The 21,057-nt window shown below is 43.9% G+C and overlaps 1 protein-coding gene across 3 annotated transcripts in view; it reads left to right on the top strand.

Annotated features, from left to right (window-relative positions):
* The window catches only part of RBM33 (RNA binding motif protein 33), a 145,743-nt gene that overhangs the window by 27,914 nt on the left and 96,772 nt on the right, over nt 1–21,057 (top strand). For all 3 annotated transcript variants that reach the window (XM_069729730.1, XM_069729731.1, XM_069729732.1), the window contains exons 2-7: nt 7,445–7,523; nt 11,976–12,024; nt 12,104–12,186; nt 14,892–15,174; nt 20,035–20,163; nt 20,269–20,443. In XM_069729730.1, coding sequence (XP_069585831.1) covers nt 7,445–7,523; nt 11,976–12,024; nt 12,104–12,186; nt 14,892–15,174; nt 20,035–20,163; nt 20,269–20,443 — 798 coding nt within the window. The remainder of the gene's footprint in view (nt 1–7,444; nt 7,524–11,975; nt 12,025–12,103; nt 12,187–14,891; nt 15,175–20,034; nt 20,164–20,268; nt 20,444–21,057) is intronic.

Here is a 21,057-nt window from a genome sequence, read left to right as displayed (position 1 = left end):
CTCTCGATTACCAACATCATAATTGCGCTCAGCAGGCGAAAACTTTCTAGAAAAGAAAGCACATGGCCTCATCACCGAGCCATCAGAACTTCTTTGCGACAAAACAGCCCCAGCTCCAATCTCAGAAGCATCAACCTCAACCTGAAACAGGAGCAAAACATCTGGCTGGCACAACACAGGGGCAGAAGAAAAACGACGCTTCAACTCCTGAAAAGCCTCTACAGCTGCAGAAGACCAATTGACCACATCAGCACCCTTCTTGGTCAAATCAGTCAACTGTTTAGCAACACTAGAAAAATTAGCGATGAAGCGCCGATAAAAATTAACAAAGCCCAGGAACTTTTGCAGGCTCTTCACAGATGTCGGCTGAGTCCAATCGTAAATGGCTTGGACTTTAACAGGGTCCATCTCGATAGTAGAAGGGGAAAAAATGAACCCCAAAAATGAAACTTTCTGAACTCCAAAGAGACACTTCACAAACAAGGAATTCGCACGAAGGACCTGGAACACCATTCTGACCTGCTTCACATGAGACTCCCAATCATCCGAAAAGACCAAAATATCATCCAAATACACAATCAGGAATTTATCCAGGTACTCTCGGAAGATGTCATGCATAAAGGACTGAAATACTGATGGAGCATTGGAAAGCCCGAATGGTATAACCAGGTACTCAAAATGGCCCTCGGGCGTATTAAATGCTGTTTTCCATTCATCGCCTTTTTTAATACGCACAAGATTATACGCCCCTCGAAGATCTATCTTGGTGAACCAACTAGCCCCTTTAATGCGAGCAAACAAATCAGACAGCAACAGCAAAGGATACTGAAATTTGACTGTAATTTTATTGAGAAGGCGGTAATCAATACAAGGTCTCAAAGAACCATCCTCCTTGGCCACAAAAAAGAACCCTGCTCCTAACGGTGATGACGACGGGCGAATATGGCCTTTCTCCAAGGATTCCTTTATATAACTCCGCATAGCGACGTGTTCTGGCACAGATAAATTGAACAATCGGCCCTTAGGAAACTTACTACCAGGAATCAAATTAATTGCACAATCGCAATCCCTATGAGGAGGTAGGGCACTGGCTTTGGGCTCATCAAATACATCCCGATAATCCGACAAGATCTCTGGAACTTCAGAAGGAGTGGAAGACGAAGTAGACAAAAATGGAACATCACCATGTACCCCCTGGCAACCCCAGCTGGACACAGACATAGATTTCCAGTCCAATACTGGATTATGAACCTGTAGCCATGGCAACCCCAAAACGACCACATCATGCAGATTATGCAACACCAGAAAGCGGATATCCTCCTGATGTGCAGGAGCCATGCACATGGTCATTGGGTCCAGTACTGAGGCTTATTCTTGGCCAAAGGCTTAGCATCAATTCCTCTCAATGGAATAGGATACTGCAAGGGCTCCAAGAAAAAACCACAGCGCCTAGCATACTCCAAGTCCATCAAATTCAGGGCAGCACCTGAATCCACAAATGCCATAACAGAATAGGATGACAAAGAACAAATCAGAGTAACGGACAATAGAAATTTAGACTGTACCGTACCAATGGTGTCAGACCTAGCGAACCGCTTAGTGCGCTTAGGACAATCGGCGATAGCATGAGTGGAATCACCACAGTAAAAACATAGCCCATTCCGACGTCTGTGTTCTTGCCGTTCAGCTCTGGTCAAAGTCCTATCACATTGCATAGGCTCAGGCCCATGCTCAGATAGTACCGCCAAATGGTGCACAGCTTTACGCTCACGCAAGCGTCGATCGATCTGAATGGCCAAAGACATAGACTCATTCAGACCAGCAGGCATGGGAAATCCCACCATAACATCCTTAAGGGCTTCAGAGAGACCCTTTCTGAAGATTGCTGCCAGGGCACATTCATTCCACTGAGTGAGCACAGACCACTTTCTAAACTTCTGACAATATATCTCCGCTTCATCCTGACCCTGACACAGAGCCAGCAAGATTTTCTCTGCCTGATCCACTGAATTAGGTACGTCATAAAGCAATCCAAGCGCCAGGAAAAACGCATCAACATCACGCAATGCCGGATCTCCTGGCGCAAGGGAAAATGCCCAGTCTTGAGGGTCACCACGTAGCAAAGAAATAATGATCTTTACTTGTTGAACAGGGTCACCTGAGGAGCGAGGTTTCAAGGCAAGAAACAATTTACAATTATTTTTGAAATTCAAGAACTTAGATCTATCACCAAAAAACAAATCAGGAATAGGAATCCTAGGCTCTGACATCGGATTCTGAACCACAAAATCTTGAATGTTTTGTACACGTATAGTGAGATTATCCATCAAAGAGGACAGACCTTGAATGTCCATGTCTACACCTGTGTTCTGAACCACCCAGATGTAAAGGGGAAAAGAGAGACAAAACACACTGCAAAGAAGAAAAAATAGTCTCAGAACTTCTCTTATCTCTCTATTGAGATGCATTAGTACTTTGGGCCACCTGTACTGTTATGACCTGGTGGTCAGGACAATAATGGACCTGGTGGTTAAGAGCACACGGAATGACCTGACAGTTACTGATAATATAGGACGAGCTCTGGGACGTGGGAACTCTGCTGACCGCAATCCCTAATCCTATCAACCACACTAGAAATAGCCGTGGATTGCTCCTAACGCTCCCTATGCAACTCGGCACAGCCTAAGGAACTAGCTAGCCCTAAAGATAGAAAAATAAAGCCTACCTTGCCTCAGAGAAATTCCCCAAAGGAAAAGGCAGCCCCCCACATATGACTGTGAGTAAAGATGAAAATACAAACAGAGATGAAATAGATTAAGCAAAGTGAGGCCCGACTTACTGAACAGACTGAGGATAGGAAAGGTAGCTTTGCGGTCAGCACAAAAACCTACAAAAAGACCACACAGAGGGCGCAAAAAGACCCTCCGCACCGACTCACGGTGCGGAGACGCTCCCTCTGCGTCCCAGAGCTTCCAGCAAGCAAGAACAATCAAAATAGCAAGCTGGACAGAAAAGTAGCAAACCAGAGAAAAACAAGCAGTCACTTAGCTTCTGCTGGGAAGACAGGTCACAAGAACGATCCAGGAGTGAACTAGACCAATACTGGAACATTGACAGGTGGCATGGAGCAAAGATCTAAGTGGAGTTAAATAGAGCAGCCAGCTAACGAATTAACCTCGTCACCTGTGGAAGGAAACTCAGAAACACCCACAGCCACCAGAGAAAGTTCATGGACAGAACCAGCCGAAGTACCATTCATGACCACAGGAGGGAGCCCGACAACAGAATTCACAACAGGTGGGATTCCACTCCATCCTCTACAATGTTCACCCAGTGTGAAAGGTAGCGTCTCTGACTGCAAACGCTTGTCCTCTTGTTGGTCGTTAAGTGGACTATCCCAGTAACTGCGCTGATAAGGGCATCGATGATATTCCTGGACACATGTTGGTAAAAGGAGGGGACGCCACATTTGGAGAAAAAGTGGCATCTTGGTACCGAGGAATGGCTGGGGCCATTAGTCAGCAGAAATTCTCCATGTTAACAAGCCTAAACGGCAACGTTTCCACGGCAAGCAACATGGAAATGTCTGTTTAGCCTTTGGGCCTGTGGGTAGTTGGCTGCAAACGCCTTCTTTCATTCCAAGGCCTGGGGTAGGGACAGCTGAACACTGTGCTGGGACAAAGATTTGGAAGTCCCTGATGATGGTGCGTCAGAAAGTGCTAGGATATGTGCAGGGCAGAAGGCATCTGCGCCACTGTCATGGACAGGGTATTGGGAAGTACCTAGCACAGGTTAAGAGGCAGTGAGGTCACCCGCTGGCACTGATCGTGGACCCAGGCGTTCAGGCACATGTTATCTAAGCACCTGACTCTGTGCCCTGATCATGCTGGTGGTGGTTAGGCTCTTAATGGTCAGGCCCTGCTGATCTTGGCATGGCACAGGTTACAGATGACCTTTTTTTTTTTTTCTCTCTCAGAACTCTCTTTAAAACGTCCCAGACTGGGGAACTCCTAAATTCAGGAAGGTTTGGTGCTCTACGGAGCAGTTGCCTGCCTTCTCCCTCTGGTCACCCCACTGCCCCGTGGCCGATTTCTCCCCCTTGGCGCTGCTGGCCTCCGTTCTGCATGTCAGATTCCCAGGTTGGGTAGTTGACTTTGTCATCCACCACCGCACCCTGGTCCTCCTGACTTGGTAACTTAACAACCACCTGACTTATCAACAACTGTGTCTCATCATCTTCCTCAAAAAAAATTTTGCTGTTCCCCATCATCATTTTTTGTGGCCGTGACTGCATCACTAAACAGCATGTCCTCCTGTCACTCTGGGAGCATGCTGGTTGAGAGGCCACAATCAAGAAATGTTGTAGACAGCTCCTCGGAGTGTCCTATTGTGAGAACCTGGGACTCAATGTGGTAGGCGGAATGAGCATCATGGTGACGATTATGTGATCCAGACTGTTGGCTGGTGAGACTGGACTGTGTGGAAGACTGCGTGGTGCTGCCAAGCTTGCTGGAAGCCTTATCCGCTCTCCATTTCACCACCTGTTCGCCCTGCCCTGGCTTCAGAAGTGGTCTACCATGCCTCCCTGCAAAATGGGACAGGAACCTGTGTGTCGTGGATGGGCGTGCTTGTACACTACAGCAACAGGTGTTGTCGCATCTTGGCGTCTTCTTGCACCATTATCAGTACTTCTACTTCCCCGTCCCTTACCGCACGTATTTTCGAATTGCTTGGTCTCTAGAAACCAAGTTTACTTTTCATGAAAAAAAAAAAAATGGTCACGTGCAGCAGGTGAAGCAGTTTTTTGGAGTTTAATACCACAGTTAAATGTCACAAATCATGTAATGGAAACAAGTGGAGAAGGGGAAAAGGAGAGTCAGCTCAGCATTGATGCAGCCACAATCCTGCTGAGAAGCGCACGGAAAAGCATGGGATCCGGCTGAGGCCATCAAAGAGGAAAAATCCAGCGTGGAAGCAGGGTAAGTAAAATGTCCAATTTTATTGAAGAAATAAATCACATCCAGAAAGACATGGTAAGTGCGGTTCTGGTCACAGTGGATGCAACCAACGCGTTTCAGCTCCTATGAGCCTTGTTCATGGTTGTTTAGACAGTGTGAACAAGCACAGTTCTGAGAATAAATGTTTGTCAAACCACACGGCTGTATCATTCCAGTTGGTGGGTAAAGGTACCGTCACATTAAGCGACGCTGCAGCGATCTAGACAACGATCCCGATCACTGCAGCGTCGCTGTGTGGTCGCTGGAGAGCTGTCACACACACAGCTCTCCAGCGACCAACGATGCCGAAGTCCCCTGGTAACCAGGGTAAACATCGGGTTACTAAGCGCAGGGCCGCACTTAGTAACCCGATGTTTACCCTGGATACCAGCGTAAACGTAAAAAAAACAAACACTACATACTTACATTCCGGTGTCCTCTCCGGCGCTCTGCTTCTCTGCACTAAGCGCCGTCCGGAAAGCAGAGCACAGCGGTGACGTCACCGCTGTGCTTTCCGGCCGGCGCTTACACAGTGCAGAGAAGCACAGCGCCGGAGAGGACAGACATCGGAATGTAAGTATGTAGTGTTTGTTTGTTTTTTACATTTTCACTGGTAACCAGGGTAAATATCGGGTTACTAAGCGCGGCCCTGCGCTTAGTAACCCGATGTTTACCCTAGTTACCAGTGAAGACATCGCTAAATCGACGTCACAGACGCCGATTCAGCGATGTCTGCGGGAGTCCAGCGACAAAATAAAGTTCTGGACTTTCTGCGCCGACCAACGATGGCACAGCAGGATCCAGATCAAACAGAACGATATCGCTAGCCAGGACGCTGCAACGTCACGGATCACTAGCGATATCGTTTAGTGTGAAGGTATCTTAAGTTGATAAATAGAGTGCAAACACCTGAAGAGAGATTAACCCATTGCCCACATCACGTAACAGCATGCAATTTGTAAAGCATCATAGTTGTGTGAACAAAGGCTTAAAAATAGACAAAATACACATATAAAAGAAAAAAGAAAGGTAAAAAGTAGAAGTAAATTGTATCTTCTGTAGCTCAAACAAAAGAGGGTATCTATAAGCATAAGAAAAAGACAAAAGCGTTAGAAACAAAAAAAAAAATAAAAATGATAAAAAATGAAAAAAAGTGTATGCTTATGTATATACATATATATTCATGTGCAAGTAGAAAATGCTTGATGAAGCATTCAAGAGCATCAAGAAACTATATGTTACACTTTGCCGTTGCTGAAGAAAGAAATGTCTTGGATTTATGTACATACTTGCAAAACAATCATATACAGTTACCACATTTGAAAAATCCATGTTTTAATGTCAGCCAAGTTCCGGACTTGTGTGTTTGACTGACTGAAAAGGCTTGCAGACGATATAGAACGTAGGGTTGGGGCTCTCCTTGTGACAAATCTAATATCTGTATCTTTTAATATCTCTTGTAATTCTCTGTGGATGAGTAACTGAATCCAGAAAAATGTTTCAACACTTTTTTTGGAGTTTTGTATAACAGAGAAGCACCGCGAAGCACCTAATACTCAATGAATGACTATATAATCAACTTTGTTTCACCCAACAAATAATAATAATCTTTATTTATATAGCGCCAACATATTCCGCAGCGCTTTACAGTTTAAGCAACAAATAAAAATGTGTTCAACTGCCTCAGCTAATATGTTCAACCCCTTTCCGACATCGGGCTGTTTTGAACAGCTGACATGCGCCCAGGACATTTGCAGGTGGAATCGCGATCCACCCGCGTCTATTAACCCATTTAACAAGCGCTTCAGGCAATCGCGCTGGAAATCCATCCATTGGTGACCCCCGTCACGTAATTGCGGGTCACCAATGGGTTGGCATGACAACCAGAGGTCTCCTGCAGTCCTCTATGGTTGTTACTGCCAGATTGCTATGAGTGCTGCCCGGTGGTGGGCGCTCATAGCAAGTGAGGGCTGTGGAGTTGGTAAGCCAAATCTCCGACTCCTTAATTTCCATGACTCCCGACTCCACCAAAATGGACTCTGACTCTCCGACTCCACAGCCCTGTTTAGCAGTAATTACATCATCCCCATCAAGTCTAAAATGTTTTAAATAATGTAGAGGGTATGTATTGGGAAACCTGGCGACAGATTTGTTTTAACTAGCCCAAACATCGTTCTAGCAGCCCACCTTCGGCGTGTAAAGCAGAATAGCTACATGTATGGCTAATAGCACCTAATACACCAGGTAGATGGGGTATATAGTGACCAAACTGAAAATAGTTCATATCTAGCAGTGTATTTGGCTTGCCTGGTCCTATTCCTGTTATGTGCTGTGTAGTGTAAAGCCGACGGCATCTTCCGTTAATATTTCATGCATTTGTAACGTTCTCTAAGTGTTTCTGAATGATGCGCTTAATAGTCGTCTTAACAAGATTTTTCTCTTTGCAGACGATGACTTTGATCAGTTTGATAAGCCTGGCGCAGAAAGGTCTCGGAGACGAAGAACTAAGGATGACGACTGGGACAGGTACTTATGTTCCTCCCTGTTATGAACCATCATACAATGATGGCATTCTGTTTGGCAGGCAAAATATAGGTTATATAATGAAGATGTTACATGAGCTCTCCGTGTCGGCAAGTAAGGAAGGATTTGACTAATCTAGCAGAAATGCATTCCACCATGGAGACGGAATTCAAGGGACTTTTCTTGTGTAATTGTGTAGGCAAATAGAGATGTCATATTTTTCATTATTATGACTTACTTGTTGCTTAAATGGGTTTTCCCACAACCAAAAGTTCATTTAATCAACAGATTTTGGAAAAATAATAATTTCCACAATTGAATGTGTTTTAAAAAATAATGTTCCTGTGCTGAGATAATCTTATACATGTGCCCCTGTTGTGTACTGTGTAATGGCTGTGTCTCCCCGTGCAGAAACATGGTCTGATCATACCACAGCTCCTGGGCAGGGGAGGAAGCAAAAGACTATACAGGCAGGACAGCATGGGATCACAGCTGATTTTTTTTCTTTATGAGATAAACCATTGTTTAAAATCAGGCAGGGAAATATTTTACCTCACAAAAAGAATCTGCTGCAATCCCATGCTGTCCTGTCTGTACACTCTTTTCCTTACTCCCCTGCCCAGGGGATGTGATATGATCAGACCATGTTCCTGTACGGTCAGACACAGCCATTACACAGTACACAGCAGGGGCACATGTATAAGATTATCTCAGCACAGGGACATTATTTTTAACCCCCTCATGACCTTGGGATTTTCCGTGTTCGTTTTTCGCTCACCTCCTTCCCAGAGCCATAACTTTTTTTTATTTTTCCGTCAATATGGCCATGTGAGGGCTTATTTTTTGGGGGACAAGTTGTACTTTTGAACGACATCATTGGTTTTACCATGACGAGTACTAGAAAATGGGAAGAAAAATTCCAAGTGCGGTGAAATTGCAAAAAAAAAAGTGCAATCCCATGCATGTTCTTTGTTTTGCTTTTTTGCTAGCTGCTAAAACTGACCTGACATTATGATTCTCCAGGTCATTACGAGTTCATAGACCCCAAACATGTCTAGGTTATTTTTTATCTAAGTGGTGAAAAAAAATTCCAAACTTTGCTAAAAAAAAAAATTGCGCCATATTCCGATACCCGTAGCGTCTCCATTTTTCGTGATCTGTGGTCGGGTGAGGGCTTATTTTTTGCGTGCTGAGCTGACCTTTTTAGTGATACCATTATGGTGCAGATACGTTCTTTTGATCGCCCGTTATTGCATTTAATGCAATGTCGCGGCGACCAAAAAAAAGTAATTTTGGCGTTTCGATTTTTTTTTTCTCGCTACGCCATTTAGCGATCAGGTTAATCCTTTTTTTTGTTGATACATCGGGCGATTCTGAATGCGGCGATACCAAATATGTGTATATTTGATTTGAGTTTTATTGTTTTATTTTGAATGGGGTGAAAGGGGGGTGATTTTAAACTTTTATATTTTTTTATTTATTTCATATTTTTTTAAACATTTTTTTTTAACTTTTGCCATGCTTCAATAGCCTCCATGGGGGGCTAGAAGCTGGCATAGCCTGATCTGATGATCGCTGCTATGTAGCAGAGCCGATCGCTCCTATGTAGCGTAATTACAGGCTTGCTATGAGCGCCGACCACAGGGTGGCGCTCACAGCAGGCCGGAATCGGCAACCATAGAGGTCTCAAGGAGACCTTTGGTTACTATGCCGACGCATCGCTGACCCCCGATCGTGTGACGGGGTCGGCGATGAGCGCATATCCGGCCACGCGGCCGGAAGCGGTAGTTAAATGCCGCTGTCAGCGTTTGACAGCGGCATTTAACTAGTTAATAGCGGCAGGTTGATCGTGATTCCACTCGCCGCTATTGCGCGCACATGTCAGATGTTCAAAACAGCTGACATGTCCTGGCTTTGATGTGGGCTCACCGCCGGAGCCAACATCAAAGCAGGGGATCTGACCTCGGACGTACTATCCCGTCCGAGGTCAGAAAGGGATTAAACGCAAATGTGCCTAAACAATGGAAATGTCCCACAAGTGACCCCATTTTGGAAACTAAACCCCTGAAGGAATTTATCTAGAGGCATTGTTCTATAGTAATTATTATATTGCTTTTGGCTTTACTGGTGTATGAATTTGTAATGTGGCGGTATGTGTAAGCTGTGCGGAGTACATCAGATTATAAAAGTGTGTTGTATCCACCGGGTAAAAACAAATTTTATTAATTTGTGGACAAGTGGTATGCTTTGAGTCAATCCTTAATGCAAAGGCCAGGTTTCTCAGGGCAGGATTCACAATGGTAACTTGTGTCCTTTCCGATTCCCCTCATGGAGCACTCTCTGCAACATTTTTGTGATCATTACTGTTTGGGGAATATCTCCTGGGAAATGTTGACCTGGGACAATACGGGCGCTATCTGTTTCAGAATTTCTGGTACTCTCACCTCCCTGAGTGCCAAACATTAGGGCCTTGATGTCTTCCTCCTGAGACTGAAGGAAGGTCCCCGTATTGTCTGCAGATCCGACCAGCACGAAAGGACTGTACGGTGCCATCTGTAGAATGGGCACGGCCAATTTCTTGTACCATGCTTTGGCTTTGTGCATAGTACTGTATGGTTTGAGGACTTGATCTGAAAGATCTGCACCCCCATGTACCGATTGCAATCCAAGATACAATTTTTTTTTTTTACTAAAGAAAAACGAACGTCGCCAAAAATGTGACAATACGCCCCTCCAATGCACTAGAAGAAATAACCCAGCGATAGCAGTATTTTTTATACAAAAAAAAAAACGCTGCCTCCCTACCTATAAAACTACTCTATACGTTTTTGTTTTTTTTTCTCTAAAACAAGATCGTCCGTCACGAACACCGGCTTTACTAACACGCTACCTCTCTACCTATAAAACTACTCTGTACGTTTTTTTTTTCTAACTCAAGAATGGTCGTTACTAACACTGTGACGCCGGCTACGCTACTTCTAAAACTACGCTGTACTAACTATTATTTTTTTCTAAAAAAAATTTTTTTTAAATAAATCAGACGTCGCTTACACTGCGACGTCCGCTACGCTCACTAAAAAAAAAAGTCTTGTGACACAGTCTCTGATCAACAGCGATACTGATCAGAGCACTGCAGGCACAGGAAGAGCACAAATGCTCTGCGCAGGACGCCCCACACCAAAAAAAGCACAAAAAAGTGCACTAAAAATTCAATTGGGGAGGGACTGGGACAGTGATGGAAGAGTTGCCTCTGCGATCACTGATGAGTCGCACAGCAGGCAGATCACAGGAGGATCTCGGCAGAGCAGGACCCAGGGGGGATCACACTGGCCACCAATGAATCTTTGAATCTGGTACACAGAGGGGCTATACAACCGCTCTGCACGCCAAATCTAAGACAAGGATGGCGTGAAGGGCGGTGATCGCTGTGAAGTAGCGTCACGGATCACCCCACCCATTCTGACGTCTGTGATTGGTGCTGTGTCTCACAGCATGTCACATGAAGTTTTTTTTTTCTTAACTTTATTGACGTATTGCAGTGATTTGCTGGTCAGAATTGACCAGCCATTTGCAGCAATTGCCGATGTGGGGGCGGTTAATACCCGTGTGGCGACTTGCAGGGATGATCTGCTGTCAGGGACAGCAGCCATCTTAACCCGGTCACCGCGTGGTGACTGGAAATGGTGGCACCGTACATATACTTCACCTCCCACAGAGCTGTATTTGTATGGCGCATGTCCGGAAGGGGTTAAGGCATTAAAGTAAATGTTGAAGATTCTCAAAAACAGAATGATAGGTCTATAGACATGGGTGGTCTTAATGGAGAGCGAGAGAAGACATGCTTACGGACTAGACAGGCCGCCACAAGAGGTGGTGAGTTCTCCTTCAATGGAAGTCTTCAAACAGAGGCTGGACAGACGTCTGTCTGAGATGGAATCCTGCATTGAGCAGGGGATGGACACGATGACCCTGGAGGTCCCTTCCAACTCTGACATTCTATGATTCTAGACACATGAGTTCGACTTTAAAACTGCTGTTTATGGATCAATCAAACTATTAAAGGAGCAGTCCTCTACTTAAAGACTTAAAAAAAAAAAAAAAAAAAAGTCTTTGCTGACTCTGTTCCTGTCTACACGGCAAAGTCATCAGAGTGTTAAAAATCAGAAACACCAGCCAGTTGTAACTGCTTCTGTTGTCAAACAACCTTCCACTCATGGAAGAAAAAATATAGATTACTAAGAAGTTATTTATTTTTTTAACGGATACCTTCATGGTAAAGGACCCTTGCTTCTTAAGACACATTGTATCTATCAATCTCATACACATGACAGATTTGGCCGTCTTTCCTTGGTGTCAAGCTTTGATTGGTGATTCTAATCTATTCTTCCATATCATGTCTGTTATGTTGTAGTTTTATGGCTTAATTTTCAGGTCTTTTTTTTATGTTCTTTTCAGTGAACTAGAAGATGATCTGCTTGAGGAGGACTTCTTACCTGGGAGGAAGGTAAACTATTTTTGCCTTTTTTAATGCCTATATATTTGCTTTCTGAATTTGTGACTCACTCAATCTATTTGGTCATCAGACTTCTCTAGATCTGTCAGATGAAGAACTTAATGATGATCTTCTCCAAAGTGATGAAGAGGAGCTGGAAATCACCGAATACAGGTAGAAACTGTACATTTATTCTCTATATTTTCCCTCTTTGTCTTGTGTTTCTCTGTTTCTGTGTAAAGGTAAACTATTTTTTTTTTCTTTTTACTGGCAAAAATTGGGTATTCATATTCTAAGGATGCCTCAATGTGTGATGATCCGAATGCCATTGCTGCCTAAGGCTATGTGCACACGATGCGGAATTTGTGCGGATCTGCAGCGGATTTTTCCGCGCAGAAACGCTGCAGTTCCGCACAGTGATTTACAGTACAATGTAGATCACCAGGGGGAAAAAAAAAAAGCTGTGCTAATCGTGTGGAAGAATCCGCACTGAATCCGCTGCCGATTGAAAAGAAGTGCATGCCACTTCTTTTGTGCGGATCTGCAGAGTTTCTGACCCCTTCCATTATAGAAATCCGCAGTGGTAAAAACCGCAGAAAATCCGCATCAAAACCGCACAAAATTTGCAGCAAATCTGCGCCTGCGGTTTCTGCCAGGAGATGCTGATTTTGTGCGGAAAATTCTGCACCCCAATCCACAACGTGTGCACGTAGCCTTAAACTCAAAACAAGCCATAAACGTGAAGTTTTCAAACTTGAAATTATTGTTCATGTTTTCGTCGCTGCTTTTACCCTGTCCTTGTACAAAAGGGGGTATCTAATCACTTTAAATAGGCAGTGGCCTGGCACCGTCTAAAGCAGAGGTCTCAAAGTGCTTTCCTCAAAGGCTTCAAACAGGTCATGTTTTCAGGATTTCCTTGTACTGCACAGGTGATAATTTAATCACCTACACACACAATCTTGAAAACATGTATGGTTTGCAGCCCTCGAGGAATGCAGTTTGAGACCCCTGGTCTAAAGCTTGCCATACACCTAGATGGCTCTCTGATGATAGTTTGACCAATAGCCATCTTCGTTGACTCTCCCATACACAGTAACGCTCGCTCAGTCGTGCGCTCCTCTGTTCTTTGTGAAAGCTGCTGACTGAATATTGGCGGCTTAACACCAAGAGCATGCAATCAGCAGTGTGAAATCGGACATGCGCGATCTAATCTCGACTTTCATCGGCTGTCGCCCTTACACACATTAGCCCATCGGCCCTAACCGTTGATTACTAGATATTATTTTGTGTATCAGGCCGACGGATAGGCAGGAGAGAGATACTGATTACTCCAGAATTGGTGAATCTAATGGATGCGTAATTTCTGGGGCGGCTGCAGGCTGGTGTTATTAGACTGGAAGGGGACATTAACCATGGATTTTCCCAGCCTATTAATATTAGCCTGCAGCTGTCTGCTTAGTTTTTGCTGCTTTGCACATCATTATTTTTTGGGTACCTCCTTTTTAAAAGCCACTAATGGCTAAGCAGACCACTGTGAGCTGATGTTAACAGACTGGGAAGGTCCATGGTTATTGACCCCTTCCCAGACTATTAAGACCAGCTCGCAGCTGTTGTCTGCTTTTCCTTAGCTGGTTATTAAAGTAAAGGGGAACCCACGCCATTTAAAAAAAAAAAAAAAGTATATATATATATATACTAAATGCATGTGCCGAAAACTACACCTGCACTGATTATATATCTCACTGACATATTCCTATCTATCCTAACAGTTCGGGCTGTGAATTAACTGTACTTGAAATGTGTCGCGCACTGTTTTTTTTTTTTGCAACCATTCATTTGGGGACTCATCTGATATACGCGGCGACTCCAGATTGAAATAAGAAAAAAAATCGCAGAACAGCACAGAATCCTTGAATAACATTAGTCAGTGCAATCTGATTTATATTTTTTTAATCTGTTTGCCCTCGTCTGATTTCTATGCACTGTAAAGTGTCAGTCTGCATGCTTAATATTCAGTGAGATACTGGTCTCACCAGGCTCCTGCGTGTTGTCCTGGGTCTTCACATAGATGACAGCAGACGGGGTAGAGAAGACTATGTAAAGGACTATTTGGCTGCACAGCTCCCCTCCATGATTGGGTAGGGTGATGAATGATGTCTTACAAAGTGGGGTCTATGTGGGAGCACATAAAGCTTCTGAGCTGCACAGAGGAAACTGGGTCATCCCACCTCCATTATGTCCATAGTGCATAAATTAGGATTACAAGTCAAAAATCTGTGGTGATTATAACTTTTTTATTTTTCCTTAGCCAATTTGAAGGAAAAAAAAAATCAGATTTGTTTAATCTTGACGACATATTACTAAAATGCGCCGTCATTTAATGGTCACAGAGGGTCTGACCTCTGGGACCCCTACCAATCCTAAAAATGGGTCTCGGCGCTGCTTTAACACTAGGTTCCTTTCTCTGTTTTCGTCCGTGACCTCGCTCCCAGCCATCGGATGTGCGGGGAACGCTAGCTTGCCCCATACACTTGAGCGGAGCTGTACTACAGTGCAGACTAGGATCTCCTCTCTGCATACTTAACATTTATAGGATATGTGGTGATTAGACACCCAGCGATCAGTAAAATGGTTTTGCGTATTTTTATCGGTAACTCCTTGCTCTTCCGGCTTCCTTACTTGCCGGGGAGAAGGCGGTGTGTTTACGAACAATCGCCATTTGATCCAGCGGGGTTGTCCTGCTGCTCATCTAAACTGTGCGTTCTCCCATATGTCATAACTTCTTAAGATACAAATGCCCCTAAATTTCTTAAATCTATGGCCCTCCTTATTGAACAACTGGATATATCACTAAATAAGATTCACTGTTTTTATTCTAGTACCCCAGCAGTCACCGTCAGTCTTAATGCGACCACTGGCGACCTCTCATCCTTTGACCTTTCTAAAAGCATAAATGAGGAGTCTGCAGCAGAATACGAGGAAGAAGCGACTGAAGAAGTGTATGAGGAAGCCCAGGAGCTGGAAGCGGCCCCTGAGGATCAGGTGGAGACCTATGAAGAGAACTATGCCGAGCTAGCTGATGACCAGGTGGAATATGAGGAAGAAGAAGCCGCAGATGAGGTGCTAGACCTTGAGATCAATGAACCTCTGGACGAATTCCAAGTAAGTCGTCTTGTATCTTGGTTGATCAAGGGTTTTCATGCGATTTAGGCTCGAGGACAATTTGAAATCTATTCTCTCAGTGGAAGAGATGAAAATTAGACCTATTATCAGCGGCTGCCAGTTTCTTTATCTAGATGGTGACAAACTTTCTGTTGACAGCTTGTTTGTCGTCAGGTATCGGTCCTTTGTTATTCCGGATGGCAGGAGAGAATCATGACCTTGAGGATCGTATCCTCATGGATGAAAACAGCTTTGTGTTCTGTGGTCCACTCGCGATTGTTCGTACTGTTTAATGCAAAAGCTATTATCCAGGCTTTTGAGCAAGATCTGATAAAGTCATCTAAAGCTAAAAGATTATTGACTTCCTAAAGACATCTTTAAGGTGCTTACTCTGAGGGGATGATTGATTGCTTTCGCCGGTCATTTTTGTAACTAATAGCTGTCCAAGGCTGAATGAAGAGATGGGAGATCCATGTTTACCCGCAGAGATAATAGATTTATAAGAAGATGCTTTCTTTGTGCTTTGGCCGCTCACAATAAGAGTTAATCTTCAGTGATGTATGGATGACTCTTTTCAGGCAATGGCTTTTTTTTGTTATGCCTGTTAATCATAAAACTACAGATCATGGCACAAAATCCTCATTTCCATATATAAGGAAATAGGGAAGACACTATACCGTATATACTCGAGTATAAGCCGACCCGAGAATAAGCTGAGACCCCTAACTTTGCCACAAAAAAACTGGGAAAACTTAATGACTCGAATATAAGCCTAGGGTGGGAAATGCAGCAGCTACCTGTAAATTTAAAAAAAAAATAAAAAAAAATAGATACCAATAAAAGTAAAATTAATTGAGATATCAGTAGGTTAAGTGTTTTTGAATATCCATATTGAATCAGGAGCCCCATATAATGCTCCATAAAGTTTGATGGGCTCCATAAGATGCTCCATGTTAAAATATGCCCCATATAATGCTGCACAAAGGTTAATAATGGCCCCATGAGATGCTCCATAGACACATTTGCCCCATACAGTGCTGCATAAAGGTTAATAAGGGCCCCATAAGATGCTCCATAGAGATATTTGCCCCATATGCTGTTGCTGCGATTAAAAGAAAAAAATGACATGCTCACCTCTTGTCGCTCAGGCCCCCGGCTCTTGCGATATTCACCTGTCCTCGTTCCGCCGCCGGGCAGGCACCGCTCCGTCTTCCGCGTCCTCTGCACTGACGTTCAGGCAGAGGGTGCGCACTACCCACGTCATCGCGCCCTCTGACCTGAGCGTCACAGCAGAGGATGTGGAAGACACAGCGGCGCCTGGCGGTGGAACGGGGACAGGTGAATATCGTGCAATGCTGCTCACCCTCCCCATTATACTCTCCTGCTCCCGGCGCGGTCCCTGGCAGCTTCTCTGATGGTCTTCTCCGGGCGCCGGCAGCTTCTTCCAGCGTTGAGCGGTCACTGGTACCGCTCATTACAGTAATGAATATGCGGCTCCACCCCTATGGGAGTGGAGTCGCGTCCATATTCATTACTGTAATGAGAGGTACCACGTGACCGCTCAACGCCGCAAGAAGCTGTCAGCGCCCCGAGACCATCGGAGATGCAGGGACCGCGCCAGGAGCAGGTGAGTATGTCACAGACGCCGCTCCCCCTCCCCCGCCGACCCTCCTGGGACAATGACTCGAGTGTAAGCCGAGAGGGGCGCTTTCAGCCTAAAAAAATGGGCTGAAAATCTCGGCTTATACTCGAGTATATACGGTATGTATATGTGAATCTTACAAGCCCACAGTAGTAAGTTTGTCCTTTGCTATTGTTATTGGGCTTTCCGTGTTCGCTGTGGCGGAAGGAACAGTAAAATTCTTGTGATGTAGAATAACACCGGATAGTTGTTGAATTATATAATTTTATGAGGATGAAGGGAAAGTATGGAGCTCAAACTTTTAAGGAAAGAAGACCTTCTTCTAAAATAACTCTTCAGAGGAGTTTAGGCCAAAGCAAGAGGGTCAATCTACAACGAAAGGAACATTTTTAAAGGGATTATCTTCAACTTGGTTATTGATGACATATCCTTAGGATAAGTGATAAAACCTCCAATTGGTGGGAGACGGTCAGTCACCGATTAGTTGTTTGTAGGTCCCACGGCAGCCAGAAGTTATCGGGGTATGCAGCCAGGACACCACAGCGCCATACACTTTGTAGTGTCCATTCTCGGGTATTGCAGCTCGGCTCCCTCTCACTTTTAAATTTGCATAAAAAATGCATCAAAAACACAACGTGTGAACATTACCTAAAGCAGCAACTGCCTTCCAGCCTCCAGTGTGCCGATAGCCGAGCACGGACAATCATGGTTTCCATTATTGGATCAGCCATTGGCCAATGTACATGATGGGAATAGCCTGAAGCCTCAATTCATATCAGAGAAAAGTCAGCCAGATGTGACAAACTATCATCGGCAGTCTGAACATAACGAAAACATGTTCAATTAATGGCCTACCAACTAGCGTTACTTAGAATTCGATTGGGCATGTTAGATTTTTTTCACCTAATCGTAGGCAATGGTTTTATCATCTGCTAAAAAAAAAGTACAACAGTTCCGATGTGGTCTGAGATGCTTTTTTACCATGATGATAAACAGCCATTCATCTGCACACATTTACATATTTATTGTGTATGGGGGGTCATAGTAACATTTTCTATCATGCCATAAGCTGTATGTATTCGCTATGACCGCTGTTCATTTGAAGAGTAATGAAAAAATGGATGTCAGCTATCCCTAAGGAAACCATTATTGGAAGTCCTATGATTTACCCCATTGCCCGTTTGCCCTGAGTACCCCTGCTGGTCAGCTGCTGAATTCTAGCCAAACATGTCTTCAGCTTTCACGGGTGCAGGCACACAAGCCTCCAGTATCTGTGCATTCAGCAGTCTCATCGGATCCTGCACAGAACTGAACGTGCCAGGAAAAATGAGAAAATCTCATGGCTGCCATGGTCGTACGTCCTATGGAAGCGAAGGCCACTGGTCATTGCCTACCTGATGGCTCTCGGCTGCCCATGGATGGGGACCAGCAGGTAAGGAATAAGACAGCACTTTTATGTGGCAGTAGAAGACAGTTTTATGTCACGTTAAATCTGTTTCCTGTTGATTACATTGAGGGACACCCTATCTTGGTTCCCCTCTACCGGGATCGGTTTTAGTTACCGGTCTATTTATCAGATAATTTCTAGGTTTCTATACAACCAATGAAAAAGATTGGTTAAAAAAAACCTGTCCAGACAGGTTCCCTTTACAAAAAGAAAAAAAAACACGCCACGTTTTTGAGCATAATTTCACACTAAACTCCAAAAATAGTTGAGACAAAATTTTTGGCACCTTTCCAAAATTGTGAGTGAACAACTTTTGTTTCATGCATGTGATGCTCATTCAGACTTACCTGTGGCAAGTAACCCATGTGGGCAATATGACAATCACACCTGAAACCAGACAGAAAAGGGAGAAGTTGACTGTCTTTGTACAGTAGTTGGATGCAGTATGTGCTGAATATTTTTTCCAAAGTATTTGGGAATTTCTGAAATAGCCTATAAATGTCTGTTCTATTCCTGATATAAGGATGTAGGTTTTTAGTTGAGATGAATCTGTGCTGTGCCTTATGTACATGCTCAGTAGGGATCAGTGTCATGGAGTCAGAAGTCAGGGAAATTGAGGAGTCAGAGGTTTGGCTTACAGACTCCACAGCCCTATTATAAGTCAATCTCCAGATATCTTGATGTTCATTTGTCCATGATGAGCAACATAATCAAAAAGTTTACAACCCATGGCACTGTAGCTAATCTCCCTGATGTGGACGGCAAAAAAAAATTGAAAGGTTGCAGCGCAGAAAAGTACGAATGGTGGATAAGCAGCCCCAGTCAAGTTCCAAAGAAATTCTAGCTCTCCTGCAGACTCTGGGTGCATCAGTGTCAGCGTGAACTATCCGTAGACATTTGAATCAAATTAAACGCTGTGGTAGCAGACTCAGGAGTACCCCACTGCTGACACAGAGACCTAAAGAAGCTAGACTGGAGCTTATTAAAATGTACGTAAGCCAAAATCCTTCTGGGAAAGCATCTTGTAGACAGATGAGACCAAGATAGAGCTTTTTGAGAAAGCACATCTACTGTTTACTGAATACGGAATGAGGCCTTCAAAGAAAAGAACACAGTACCTACAGTCAAATATGGTGGTGGTTCAAAGATGTTTTAGGGTTATTTAGTTTTCTCTGGCACTGGGTGCTTTGACTGTGGGCAAGGCACCATGATATCTGAAGATTGACAAAGGATCTTGGGTCTTGATATAGCACCCAGTGTCAGAAAGCTAGTTTTGTGTGCAAAGTGAGTCTTCCACAAGCAAGAAGCACCCAGAAATGGATGGAAGCAAAGTGCTGGAGAGTTCCGAAATGACAGCAATGAGTCCGGATTTAAATCCCATTGAAATCTGTGCAGAGATCTTAAAATTGCTGATGGGAGATGTAAGAAGCTTGTTGATGGTTATAGGAAGTGATTGATTGCAGTTATTTATTTCAAAGGGTGTGCAACCAAATATTAAGTTGAGGGTGCCAACAATTTTGTCCTTCTCATTTTTGGAGTTTTGTGTGAAATTATGTCCAAATTGACTTTTTTTTCTCTCCAGGTTTTTGTTTTGTTCCAGCACACACAGGAAGTAAACGTTTATAACAAAATGTGTGATATTGCAATAATTTTCTGGAACAATTTCAAGTGTGCCAACACTTTTGGCCATGACTGTACTTCACAATGAGTAGAAGCCAATGCATGCTGTGCGATGTCTTTTTAATGTTGTACTTTTTTTTGTCTTTTTAAGGATGAAGAATACTCACAATCGTACAAGAGGCAGAAAGTGAGTGAAGAAGAGCAGCAGCAATATGTGGACGATACAGTGGAAGCTGTACAGGAGCAGGAAACACAAGAGCTGCTGAATGAATCTGAAGAGGTATCTGACGGGTTATGTTGCTTGGCTGGGTTTTTCTTGTAGTTTGCCCACATAGCACTGTATGACGGTAAACTTGGTCATTGATTTTTGATTTCTTTTTGTTAGATGCTCACTGAATCCCAAGAGCTACCCTCCCATACTAAAGTACTTGATGAGGATGATGAAGATGAGGATGAAGAAGAGAGCGGTCGCATACGCTTCAAATCTGAACGTAAAGAAGGAACGATAATTCGTCTTTCTGACACCAGCAGACAAAGGCGAAACATTCCAGAGACTTTAGGTAACTTTTCCCAAATACCCCATTTTAGTGTTCTTTTAAGCTTACTGTTACAGTAATGTGTTTTTGTGTTCCTATGCTGAAGTTGACATTTAAGAAGTGTGACCAAAGAAGCACCTGCTTCATTGTTCCAGCTATCTGTGCATGTGTAATAGGGCCAGGTCCAAGTGTTTACTGTTTTATCAGATCATACTGTGTCATTTGCTAGGGTATTTGTATTCAGATGGAAGAATCCTCACACTGAATCTTTGCATGACCTTATGACTGACACATGTGGATTAGTGTTGAGCAATTTGATTAGCAGGACACTGGTCAAGTGTCCTTGGTCCTTCTTATTAGGAGGCTACATTGTGATGTCGCAGGCCCTATTATTAATAAGAGGCCCTGTAGGTGCTGGCAGGTAGTAGGAAGTTCAGTTCTCTGATCTGGCTGCCACGGAGGAATGGTGTAGCCAGTGGACCAGGGTTCAGTTGTTTTTTTTTTATGTTTTTTGTCTCCTATTACCCATGATGGCACTAGCTGAGAGCGGGGATCCTTCCATCCAGGGCAGGAAACCTACAGAATAAAATGGAGGAACCTTTCCTCCACATCAGTTGGTTTCCTTTTCCTTAACAGAG

This window comes from Ranitomeya imitator, chromosome 6, assembly GCF_032444005.1.
Source record: "Ranitomeya imitator isolate aRanImi1 chromosome 6, aRanImi1.pri, whole genome shotgun sequence".
NCBI lineage: Eukaryota > Metazoa > Chordata > Amphibia > Anura > Dendrobatidae > Ranitomeya > Ranitomeya imitator.
The sequence above is the reverse complement of the archived record's forward strand: the minus strand, read 5'-3'. Positions and strand labels throughout refer to the sequence as shown.